General features: G+C 39.0%; 1 protein-coding gene across 2 annotated transcripts in view; it reads left to right on the top strand.

Annotated features, from left to right (window-relative positions):
• Positions 1-13,763, top strand: part of LOC130233938 (E3 ubiquitin-protein ligase RNF165-like) — a 36,519-nt gene that overhangs the window by 10,380 nt on the left and 12,376 nt on the right. Inside the window, exons 2-4 of one of the 2 annotated variants that reach the window (XM_056464205.1) lie at positions 6,164-6,473; positions 8,750-8,875; positions 11,346-11,469. In XM_056464205.1, the coding sequence (XP_056320180.1) occupies positions 6,164-6,473; positions 8,750-8,875; positions 11,346-11,469 (560 nt within the window). Of the gene's footprint in view, positions 1-6,163; positions 6,474-8,746; positions 8,876-11,345; positions 11,470-13,763 lie in introns of both variants that reach the window. The other variant, XM_056464204.1, reaches the window with a different exon arrangement.

The raw sequence follows: 13,763 nt of genomic DNA, 5'->3' as shown, positions 1-13,763 counted from the left end.
CCTAATTCTCTGCCATGTGTCAAGCCTAAGAGAACAGATAATTCTATAACACATCTTTTTTTGTTTTCTATTGAACTGTCTAATAAATATCATTCGAATAAAATGAATATTCATGCAAAAGATTTCTTAAATGATCTTATCATCACTCCAGTTGTCTAAACATTGTTTTCCAGTTACATTTAAGATTATTTAGAATAATAATTGTATAATAACAAGAATACTTTTGTTTATAATAAATATTTATTTTGTTTTTATATATTTTTTATATTATATTTTTTATTTCTTTAAGGGGGTGCGTGCCCCAGTAGAGCGTGATGTCTAGCAACGCCCCTGGTAAACATATTTCAAACTGAAAACAAGATTATTATACATCCCCACTGGCAGATCATTTGGCTTGTTTTAAGGAAAAACTCACTTATTATGACTTCTTTAAAAGCCACAAGAGAAGCGTGACTGAAATAATTCAATATAAAAAAATCTTGTGATCAAATCACTGAAAAACACAAGAACAGCAGCTGGAAACGGGGCCCATTTTTGAGATATATCAGTGAGATACAACTTATTTGCTGGATGACGTACTAATATATTAATAGTTACCTCCCTTCCTAGAGAGAAAATGCCTAAATCTTGTTCTATGAATAAACATTCCCATGTCCGGTCATAATGAAGCATGCTTCTGCTAACTGCATGCTTTTCCTTCTGAATCAACAAGAGTCTTTTGGGTTCATGTAATTTCTGCGGTTTTGGATGCCATTTTTGGCCATGCATTGAGTCGAAGGGTTAATCTTCATTCCACACAGATGTTGATACTGGCGTAAATCACAGTAAACCTAAGAAGTAAAAGAGTGTCCAACACGCCATCAACCAGTCAGATTTGACACTTAACCCTTTGTAAATTGTTCAAATTGGCTCCCCTTTGGTGATGTTGGTGCTGTTTTTACCCCATTGACTTCCATTATAATTACATTTATTGATTGCAAAGTCATATAATCATGCATTTTTGATTGGTGCTGGTTTTCCCTCTTGGGAAGAGGGACAGTTTGTCATTTGTAATGTTGATCATCAGTTGGCAGCATTAACCCTGTAGATAGACCTGTGCTGAAGAGTTTCTGGCTTTTATATGGAGTTCAGTGGAGTAAACTAGTAGATTATAGTGTGTGTGTGTGTGTGTGTGTGTGTGTGTGTGTGTGTGTGTGTGTGTATGCAGAAATACACTTAAAGTGTTTACTAGGTTCTACTTATTTTTATTTTCTCAGACATATCAAGGTAAGTGCAAAAAGGTCTCTCTCTCATGCACATACACACACACACACACACACACACACACACACACTATACTTTACACAACTCCATATAAAACCCAGAAACTAAGCTTTTATTTTTGCTCTGCAACTGATGATCAACGTTAAAAATATCAAACTGTCCTTCAGCTGATGGAGTATACACTAACCTGCACATTATTCAGACACAAGATGGCGCCAAACAGTCAAAAACACAAAACAGCTGATGGAGTATACACTAACCTGTGCATTATTCAGACACTAGATGGAGACAGACTAAAACAGCTGATGGAGTATACACTAACCTGCGCATTATTCAGACACAAGATGGCGCCAAACAGTCAAAAACAAAACAGCTGATGGAGTATACACTAACCTGAGCATTATTCAGACACTAGATGGAGACAGACTAAAACAGCTGATGGAGTATACACTAACCTGTGCATTATTCAGACACTAGATGGAGACAGACTAAAACAGCTGATGGAGTATACACTAACCTGCGCATTATTCAGACACAAGATGGCGCCAAACAGTCAAAAACAAAACAGCTGATGGAGTATACACTAACCTGAGCATTATTCACACACTAGATGGAGACAAACAGACATAAACACAAAGCTGACAGAAACTAAAACAGCTGATGGAGTATACACTAACCTGAGCATTATTCACACACTAGATGGAGACAAACAGTCAAAAACACAAAGCTGACAGAAACTAAAACAGCTGATGGAGTATACACTAACCTGCGCATTATTCAGACACTAGATGGAGACAAACAGTCAAAAACACAAAACAGCTGATGGAGTATACACTAACCTGCACATTATTCAGACACTAGATGGAGACAAACAGACTAAACAGCTGATGGAGTATACACTAACCTGCACATTATTCAGACACTAGATGGAGACAAACAGACTAAACAGCTGATGGAGTATACACTAACCTGCACATTATTCTCATGCACATACACACACACAATACTTTACACAACTCCATATAAAACCCAGAAACTAAGCTTTTATTTTTGCTCTGCAACTGATGATCAACAGTAAACATATCAAACTGTTCTTCTTCCCAACAGGGAAAACCAGCAACAATCAAGAATGCATGACTATATGCTGTCAGGGCTTTGAATTTAAAAGATGTTGTTATATTGGAAGTCAATGGGGCAAAAACAGCACTAACATAACCAAAGGGTAGTAAATTTGCTCAGTGTTTTGTTGGGTTTTTGCATAAAATCACCCCTGAGTGGATGAAAATATCCCCAACAGGGATGTTAACGGCTTCAACAGTCAGTCATTTCAGGAGTGTGTGATTTTAACGTTGGGATATAAGATTAAGGATCTGATTGCTGTTCCAGAACCAACAGGGGAAGTTGATTTAAGATGTCCTACTTTAGGCTGAATCACATCCCATCTGTCGAGATGTCATTGGCTTTGAAATTTGGTGCGTATGGATACCGCTATGAAAAATAGTTCCCACACACTTATCCAAAGTTCTGTCATTGGAAAAGGCACATTTCTCCATTGATAATGTGTGACAGGCTAACAGCTGTTTACCCAGACATTTACCGCTCGCTCAGACATTTGGCTGAGAGCTTCACGCAGCTGTGGATTCCAGGATTCAGACTCTTTTCTGCTTGTAATATTGGCTGAACTGTAAGCTTTCACTGCTGTTTAGGTGAGGAAAATACAGTGCTCAATTCAGTTTAAAGCCTAATGTACGCATGAACGTTTCTCTAAACCAGTGAAGATTGTTCAGAATGATTGATCAAAATACTCATATGAATGGACTGGATATATAACTGAAGAAATAAAAGTAATACACAAATGAAGGGTGTTGAATGTAAACTTTCGACTCTTCTAGAGAATAAAAATACTGTGTGTTTGCAGAGATTTAAGAAACATGCTTTAAGTCAGGGATAAAATGCAGGAGGTTGTTATCTAAAATGAAAGCCTGACAGGTTTATCAGCAACCCGATGTGAAGTGCAGCCTTGTTGGGTTTATTCTGCAAAAATAACCATCCTGGATTTAATTTATCACCCGTATTACATGGCTACTGTCGCAAAACATAGAAATTAGTTCTGAGCTGTAATAAGTTTATTAATTATTTAATCACAAAGCTGACAGAAACTAAAACAGCTGATGGAGTATACACTATCCTGCACATTATTCAGACACTAGATGGAGACAAACAGTCAAGAACACAAAGCTGACAGACACTAAAACAGCTGATGGAGTATACACTAACCTGCACATTATTCAGACACAAGATGGAGACAAACAGTCAAAAACACAAAACAGCTGATGGAGTATACACTAACCTGCGCATTATTCAGACACAAGATGGAGACAAACAGTCAAAAACACAAAACAGCTGATGGAGTATACACTAACCTGCACATTATTCAGACACTAGATGGCGCCAAACAGTCAAAAACACAGCTGACCGGAATGAAAACAGTTGATGGAGTATACACAAACCTGCACATTATTCAGACACTAGATGGCGCCAAACTGAAACACAAAGCTGACAGAAACTAAAACAGCTGATGGAGTATACACTAACCTGCACATTATTCAGACACTAGATGGCGCCAAACTGAAACACAAAGCTGACAGAAACTAAAACAGCTGATGGAGTATACACTAACCTGCACATTATTCAGACACTAGATGGCGCCAAACTGAAACACAAAGCTGACAGAAACTAAAACAGCTGATGGAGTATACACTAACCTGCACATTATTCAGACACTAGATGGCGCCAAACAGTCAAAAACACAGCTGACCGGAATGAAAACAGTTGATGGAGTATACACAAACCTGCACATTATTCAGACACTAGATGGCGCCAAACTGAAACACAAAGCTGACAGAAACTAAAACAGCTGATGGAGTATACACTAACCTGCACATTATTCAGACACTAGATGGCGCCAAACTGAAACACAAAGCTGACAGAAACTAAAACAGCTGATGGAGTATACACTAACCTGCGCATTATTCAGACACTAGATGGAGACAAACAGTCAAAAACACAAAGCTGACAGAAACAACTGATGGAGTATACACTAACCTGCGCATTATTCAGACACAAACTGCAGCCAATTTTACCACCCTTGGTAGAAAACACTTAGCCTGTATCTGAAAACATTCCCTATACTCTTAAATAGTGCACTATTTGAGGGAGCAGCCATTGCTAGTGATGTCAGTGGAAACTCAAACTCAATCAATCCCACAATTCACCGCAATAACGAGTGTACAACCCATGTACACTCAACAGCTAGAAAATACTCTTAAGAGAGATTGATATTGTGTGACAAATGAATTTCTGCATCTGACCACAAGATGGCAACCACAGAGGAATCCTATCAGTGTAAGTGTCTAAATAAAATATTAATAATTCACATTATCATTGGGATCATTCTGTTCCGGCTGAAGAACGATAAAAACATTGACAGCCAATCAGAATGCATCCCTTTTAGAAGGACTTAATAAGACATTTAACAAAATAATAAACTAAACAACATTGTGCATTAGTATAGATGTTAATAATAGTTATCACTCTTGTGAAGGAGCCCTTAATAAAGAGATTGTGTTTATGCAAGTGATCCTAGGAATCATTACCATTGATATGTGCCATGTGACCTGTTCTGTTATGCTGAAAACCCATTAAGATGTCAGAAAGTAGACAAACAGAACCAAAAACAGAAGGTGCAAGTCTTGATATTTACATCAATTAATAAAGTGAACCAGCGTAAGTTCCTGTTCATATATATCAGGGTTTTCCTGCATAGAGAATTACAAGGCGGCCACCTCCATCAAATTTGGACAAATCCGGTGATGGATTTCATTACATTTAATATTGGATTTCTTTTTAAATTAGGTTTACTTTAAAAATGCTTTACTTTAAGATTACAAGAATAATGCAAAATGTGTTTCAAGTAGCAAGAAGTGTTGTGTTGGGTATACCATCCTACCTTATTTTAAGCCACAAAAACCCTGTATATTTATATAATAATAAACTAAATTCCCAATCCCGAACACAGACTGCCTGAAACCGTAACAAAACCACATTATTCAAACACGATTCACACTAAGACTGCATGCTATTGTAAAAATCTGACATTTCGATATTTTGTTTTGCTGTGATACATATTGGAATATGAATATTATCTCACCAGATGATTTGAACAGCTTTATTTGGAAAGATTTTATTCATTTAGATCGACTGGGATGATCAAGTTTTTTTCTATGCGGTGCATCAGCATAAACTATAATCATTTACAAGCCAAAGTATGAAGTAAACAAACAGTGCGTTGTGGTTTTCTGGGGAGTCTAAGAGTATTCAAGTACAGAAATTCAACAATAAAATGGGTCACACTTTATTTTGATGGTCTGCTAGTTGAATTTAAGTGATTGCAACTAATTCTCATTACATTATAAGTAGACTGTTAGGTTGGGGTTAGGGGAAGGGTTAGTGTAAGGTGGCATGTACTTGCAAAGTTTCTTATAGTCAGTTTAATGTCTGTTGAATGTCTGTATCAACAGATATTAGGCAGACAGTCTACTAATCCTCAAATGGACCATCAAAATAAAGTGTTACCAAACAAATTATATGGTCATCACTGTGTAAATAAAAGAAATGATAATATCTTTATCTCTTAATCTTCAATGAATAATCTAATCCTGTGATGTGACTATGCAAAAACACACATTGAGATATTGATACTCAAATGATATATTGTTCAGCCCTAATTTACTCATCGTTTTCCATCACACCCCACGGCTGCCGATCAGTCTCTTCTGGAAGTTCAGGCTTCAGCAGTGGTTTAATCCCATGCTTAATTCACTGGTTGTTGTTGTTGCAGGATCTCATTTTAACAGGCATCAGCACAGTCATGCTACCTCTTGCCGGCATTTCCACGTAGGCCCGCAGGCCCAGATCCCTGTTGATTTCCCAATGCCCCATCCAGGACAATCTCAGACAGGAATGAGCCATCACCTGGGCCCCGCTCACCAGCCCGCCGCGGCGCTACACCCCTCCCTTAACCACATACCAGCGCCACCCTTTCAGGACATCCCGGCCCCGCCCTTCCTACCTCAGGCTTTACACCAGCAATACCTCATCCAGCAGCAGATCCTGGAGGCGCAGCACCGGCGGATACTTCCACAGCCCAGGTACAGCTGCTATGTGAAGTTTTTTTATAAACTAATTACGAGAGGAGCATGTGCTTATGATTGATCACAGCTGGTCCTGCATTAACTAACGCATGATTCCTAAAGATTCATAACTCACTATAAATGACCAGAGTCCCCCCTTCCACCCCTAGTCCACCACCCTTCCCCTCATAGGGCGGCACGGTGGCCCAGTGGTTAACACTGTTGAATCACAGCAAAAATGTCTCTGGGTCAAATCCTTAACAGGCCAGTTGTCGTTTCTGTGCGGAGTTTACATGTTCTCCCTGTGCTCGCGTGGGTTTCCGCTGGGTTCTCCAGTCCAAAAACATGCGTCATAAGTGAACTGATCAATCTAAATTAGTATTTGGCTGAGCTCTTAACCAGCAGTATATCTCTATATACCAATTTAGAATCTGTCATCAGCTCTAAATTAGGGGGAGTTCTCAAGACCTACCTGAACTCCCCTCACGCCCTTCAAACAGGAGGAAGCACTGGGTTCGAGGATCTTATGAGCTCAGGACTCTCTCCAGGGACAGCATGCCAAACTCGCTTTAAAATCAATCATCAGCTAAGTGTGAAAGTCAGTCTTGGAGGGCCGGTGTCCTGCTGAGTTTAGCTCCAACTTGCTTCAACACACCTGCCAGGAAGTTTCTAGTATATCTAGTAAGAGCTTGATTAGCTGGTTCAGGTGTGTTTGCTTAGGGTTGGAGCTAAACTTTCCAAGACATCAGCCCTCCAGGTCCGAATTTGGACACTCGTATAAGGCTATGTCCACATGTACACTGCTATGGTTATAAACTGAATTTCCCTACTTTCATTTAAAAAACAAATCTCCATCCACATGTAACCCAGCCAGTACTACACCACTCAACCCGCTCTGAGTTGGGATCAAACCGGCGACCTTCCGCATGGGAGTCAGTTGCTCTAACAAGGAGGTTAAAGACCATGGCCTCTAGCGTCTGTTGCTAGAGCACCTTTAGAGGTCAGAGGAGTGAGGTTTATCTGCACAGCACTTCACTAGCTGGCCTTCACTACACTCACCCCCCTAAACCTCATTCACACCGGGTTCACGGCACCAGTGTAACCCACAGAAGTGGATTACCATCATGCTGGTGAATGACATGAAATATGCGCTGTGTTTGTGAGGAAATTTGCCTCATTTGCGTCTTCCGTGATTTGTGTGAACCCAGCCATGTTGGAAAGGAGAAAACAGCGTGCACACTGATGTCATGAGGCAAAAACTCCAGTGTCCACGGGACTGCACTGTACCTGGAGATTTGGAAAATCTTCACCCTGGCCGGAGTTTTCAGAAAGTTTTAGTTTCAGTCACCTGACACTGCGTTTTTTATGTGGACAAACAGCGAAACTGTATAAAAATAAATAGTGCCCATTAGAAATTACCGATGTTTGTGTGGACAGGGCCTTAAAGGAGTGGTTCCCAACAAACATATTGACCTTATCTTGATTTAAGAGCAGTCAATGGAATCTTTTTGGCTCAATCTCAATCTCATTCCCTTCCAGTTGATTTTTAGACGTTAAAATCAGCTTGATGTTGCAGATTTTATTATTCTACTTTTTATGTATAGTCATGAACACACTTGTTTGTAGAGCGAGTAGTTTGACCATTGTCTGCTGTTTATTATTCCTAGACATTTCTCCCATAGGTGACGGAATCAAACATTAAAAAACAATCACAAAAACGTTAGTGTCAAAGAATAAGGTCAATAAGATGTTTTGAATGTGGTTAACCACACTGACTAACGCCGAGTTCACCCAACATGATTTTTAAAGTGGTCTGCTTCACACTGCTGGATTCACACTGCAGAGGATCATTGATAGGAGGTTATATACTGCATGAGTTTACAATAGGAAGAATCAAAACTCTTTCTAGTTCACAAACTAACTCCTCCTACTACTCATATAACTCCTCCCCATATTTCCTCATGCACCGTATCTTACTCTCTCATTGGCTGTAGGTCTATAATGCCTGCCCAAATTTCCAGATGCTCTGTATGTTGCACATTGATTGGCTGTAGGTCTCTCACTCCTCCCAGAACTCCCTGCTGCTTTGTATCTTGCCAAATTTTCAGTCAACTCATTATGGCAAGACTTTTCAATTGTCGAAGATGCACTTGCACGGTCTAATTGTTCACCTGAAGAATGACAATGTGCCCTAGTATATTCTGATTAATTCACATGGACTTTAAAAGGGGGAACAGTATCCGCTGAAGTCTATGAGCAACAGTAAAATATTTGATTGTGATTTTCCCCAGCAGACATGCTCCAGACAGAACCCTTCCCCATCCACAGACGCTGCGGCCGCCGTATGAATATCCTCCATCCATTCACATTCCCCCACCGGTACCACAGCAGCCACGCTACCTTGCAGAAGGAACAGACTGGTACGTGTGTATTCAACTGGTGCTCTGTGGCTAACAGCGTGTCGTGACTCCACACGACGTGACAATGTGATGCAACAAAAGCTCTCTTTTCCATATTAAAGCGTGTTTTGTCCTGACCAACATGCAAAATTTCAATAGACTTTCTATTTCTGCAAAGTCGTGGCAGAACTACAGCATGAGCTACTATGACAATGGTCACCTCAGGTACTGATTATGTGCTTTAATCAGTGTTAAATGCTACTAATGTGAGATTAAATACCATTTGATGCGACATACTTGGCCATACTGAAAGCAGCAGTAGATAGTTCACCTCAGATCTAGAAAATAAAGTAATTAGCAAGCATATATTTACGTAATGTTTTTGGTCCACATGGGAGCCAAAACACAGTTGGTTTTCATAGGCGCTAATTGTTTGGCTTTCGATTGATCTGTCCCAGCTCTTAAGCCGTGACAGCATGCTAAATCCTGTCATATGGTCCTGCGAATAGGGCCAGGATGAATTCAAAGGGAGTGACCACTCCATGATTTACATTTTTGTACAGAGAGGTCAGGTTTTAATCTTCTATTGGTTGCAAGCAATCGCATGCTGAACTTTGCAATGCAGCAATTGCGATGCAAGATACTGGAAAAATCTGATATTGCAATATTTTATTTTTCTGCATTAAATGTTGGGATGTGTATACAGTTTGATGGTTTTCTGGGCAGTCTAACAGCATTCGGGTACAGAAATTGAATAATCAAATTGCAAAAAATGCTTCCTTATTTTGCTTTGTCTCATTTCTATTCCAAATATCAAAAAATGTTAGATCAAATAAAAATATTGCTTTCACCTTCAGAAGAAATAAGTCAAAATTAAATGTTTTTCCTTAAAACAAGCACAATTATCTACCATTGGGGTAAGCAAAATCGTCTTAATTTCACTTTGAAATGTAGATATTTGCACTAGAAACAAGACAAAAATTCTACGTAAGAATAAAAAAGTTTTGTATAAATATTTAAAGGTGCTGAATGTAAGTGTTTGACTCTTCTAAAGCATAAAAAAACCATAATATGTTTGCAGATAATCAGAAACATGTTCAGTGAACATTCTTGTTTATCTGAAAAACAATGCTGAAGTCAGATATTCTGCTTTGAACATGTGCGCTACTTACCAGAACGTCTGTCTTTGTTTTGGTTAATTTAATCTGCCCACAGCCTCTTTAGCCAATTATATTTCAGCACCCCGGGTTGCCCTCATGGAAAATCGCATGTTTCATTCATTCAGTTATGAAGGCTCTCAACGCATGCGTCCGTGACTGAAATGCGACCTCCGGTGGACTGTAGCAGCATCAGAAATGAGACGCAGATTCAGAGTTCCACCTGAGGTTATTAATTAGCAACTAATATAATGTTACGAATGTAAACATTAGGTGTGCAGGTTACATTGTAACTCTGTGTCCTAACAACATGCTATGTGATGAGATTTGCAGTGATAAGCTGTTTGCACCAGACGAAACACGACAGAAATGTAAATACAGCCATTCAGAAGCACAGAATAGTGCACTTACTCATGAAATGCTAAGGTTTATAATCTAATTAATACATATTAAACCTCTTTAACATTATTACATGCTGAATGATTGATATTTGTTAACTTGGTTTGCACTGAGTCTCAGGTCTGAAGTTCAGTTTCTGATGGTTTATTTTATTGTCCAGATCTGAGCTGAACTATCTGCTGCTGCTTTCAGTATATGGCAATAAATGTGATGTAAAATAGCAATTAAACTCACATTATTAGCATTTAACACTGAATAAAGCACATGAGCTGTACCTGAGCTGATCATTGTCAGTTTTCTGTTGTTTAGCTGTGAGAAACAGAAGCCATTTCTAATATATCAATTCGAGGTGTTGGTTAGGACAAAAACTCATTTTAATATGGAGAATATTCCTTCTCTTGTGTGCCGTTGCTTTTATTTACAACACGATTGTAAAATCAACCTTGTTGGTCCTCAATCTGGCAACCTGCGCTTGCATTTGTTTTGATCCAGGAGTGCAATGCCTAGTTCAACCACTGTTTGTCAAATTACATACTTCACCTTTAAATACAAATAATGTTTGTTATACCTCCAAATATCATGATTTGTGTCCCCAAATGTTTTAAACTCTCTTGAAATGCTCAGTCACAATGCCCTAACTTTCTCTCTGTTATGGTTAAACTTAGCTGTGTGTTCTGTGGCTCCTGATCAACTGTAATTCATAAGACTCAACATTGCATATCTTGCGATGTGACTATTGCGGATGCGCACATTAAGACATCAATGCTGCACGATATATTGTGCAGGCCTATGCAGCCACACGCAAAACGTGTTGCACAAAGCATGTTGCAAAAGCTTGTGTTTCCGGTCAACATATGAATAGAAGTCTATGGGGCGAAAGTAAAGTGACCGCCGCTTTAGACCCACTGACTGATTGTCTGTTTTTTCTCCTATAGGGATCTGAGTGTGGATCCAGGCCTGCCACAGTATCACATCTCTCCTCTCACACAACACTATCAACATTACCTGACCTCTCCACGGCTGCATCACTTCCCCAGAAACACCACCTCCGCACAAGTGGTCAGTCTGTGTCTTTATACCAACAGTGGTCATTCATATTTACCTTTAGGAATGTGACAGATGCTTTCATCCATAGTGACCTAAAAAAAAATCTAATAATAAATCAACTCTCAAAACAACTACCCAATAACCTGCAGTTGCCACAGTAGCTCGTTTAGTTTTGCAACCGCCGTGTTGTTGACCTCGGTGTCTGTAAGGGCCAATATTTCCCCCATCCACTCAGGAAGATTTTCCACTGTTGACAACATTTTCACTAGCCCTGCCCAAGGATACATCTTGGTATAGGGCACTTAATTCTGAAGTTATACATTGAAAAGTCATACCACTACTAGTAGGTGTCACCAAACTGTTCTGCCTTAAAGCTCCGCCCAGGGGTGCGTTTCCCCAAACCATCATTAGCCATCTAAGGTCGCAAGTTCCGTCGTTACAAACATAGTTCATTGATTTGCCGTTTTCCAAATCCATTGCTTCAACGAACATTTGCAAACTGCGTCGCAAACATGAGCATTCGAAACTACACCTCTGCGCACACCTTGATTTCAAAACAAAATCATTGAGTATGTTTACATGGACACCAATAATCCAATTTTAATACGATTAAGTCAATCCTCTGATTAAGAGTCGACCATGTAAACAGCGATTTCTGATTAATTTAATCTGATTAAAGTCCTAATCAAACTAAAGAGAAATGGAATTAAGACATGTGGAGTATGCTGATTTCAGTGGCATTATTGAAGTGCAGTACAGACATGTAAACTCCACAATCAAACTATAACCGTCATGTAGGACTTTTTGCCGTGTTTTGCGACAGGATAGTCTATATACACACACAGCTGTCTGACACTATTATCAGCACCTACTGAGTCAGTGAAGACAACCGACACGCATCTATTTTTCTCCCATTCAGCGTGCGGTATTAAACTCCATTAAAACTACACTCTTCCAGCAGTTCATACTCTCATTCAATATCTCGTTTGTCAGGGGGCATGCATGAAATGTTCCTGAATGAAAGTGAAAGTGCCAAACTGCAGTTAAAGTTCACAAATTAAAAGGAAACTCCCGAAATTACATGAAACTCCGCAGGATACGTGGATAGCGATGTGACGCAATGATGTTAATGGAACTATGTGTTATAACATGTAAAACGGGATTATGAAGGGAACATTCTAAAAGCAACTCATGTAAACACCTCAATCTTTTTATTGTTTTAATTAGATGTAGGAAAATAATTGGATTACAGATGTCTATGTAAAGGTAGTCACTGTCAAAAAAGCAAACCGAATTGTTGTCAATACCTTGACGTCCATCTGACATCCACACATTGATGCCCTTTTGACCACTAAAGTAACAACACAAAAAGTATTATAATATTAAGACAAGTTTTATTCACCTGAAGGTAGGGCCAGACGATAAATCGATTTTATTGACTTGAGTGTGAAGTTCACATCGATTTGTTTGAATGAAAATCGGTTTACACCCTAACACGTGATGCTTCCCTCTGGGCTCCCGTAGTTCCTCACGCATTGCCATAAAAACACACAGACAACATGTAGCGAGCATAGGAGAACTCAGAGAAATGACGTGCTTCAAACATGCCAGCCCAAAAAAAAAAAACGGCACAATTCAGGGCTCTCAGTTTCACATTCACCGCGAGACACACGCATTTGAAACTGCACACCTTGTATTTCTCACAGTGAGAAGTAATGGATATGACAATTAATGGAGAAGATGTGCATATGAAAGGAACAACTACCGTATAATTACATGACCTAACCGCAAAGATGTTCATTACTGTAAATATACTGATATATACATTATATACACAATATACATTACTGACCAAACTCGCTCAGAGCACTAATCTACCAGATGCAGCGACACAACACAAATAAAAGCAATAAAATGCAACCTACTAGCCTAATGTCAGTCACTTATGTGAACTGATATAACACAAAATAAAATGCATGTTCATTGAAAATAATCTTGAAAAAGTTCAACATGCAATTGCTTGTTACCCAAATATAAGCTTGCTAATTACTTTATTTTCATGATCTGAGGTAAACGATCTACTGCTGCTTTTAGTATGGTTAAATATGTCACATCCAATGGTATTTAATCTCACATTAGTAGCATTGAACACTGATTAAAGCACATAATCAGTACCTGAGGTGACCATTGTCATAGTAGTTTATGCTGTAGTTCTGCCACGACTTTGCAGAAGTAGAAAGTTTATTGTAATTGTATAAAATTGTGTAATTTATATTATTTTTATTATTATTATTATTATTATTATT

Source organism: Danio aesculapii, chromosome 8, assembly GCF_903798145.1.
Source record: "Danio aesculapii chromosome 8, fDanAes4.1, whole genome shotgun sequence".
In the NCBI taxonomy this organism is placed as follows: domain Eukaryota; kingdom Metazoa; phylum Chordata; class Actinopteri; order Cypriniformes; family Danionidae; genus Danio; species Danio aesculapii.
Note: the sequence above shows the minus strand (reverse complement) of the source record. Positions and strands in the feature narration are given on the sequence as shown.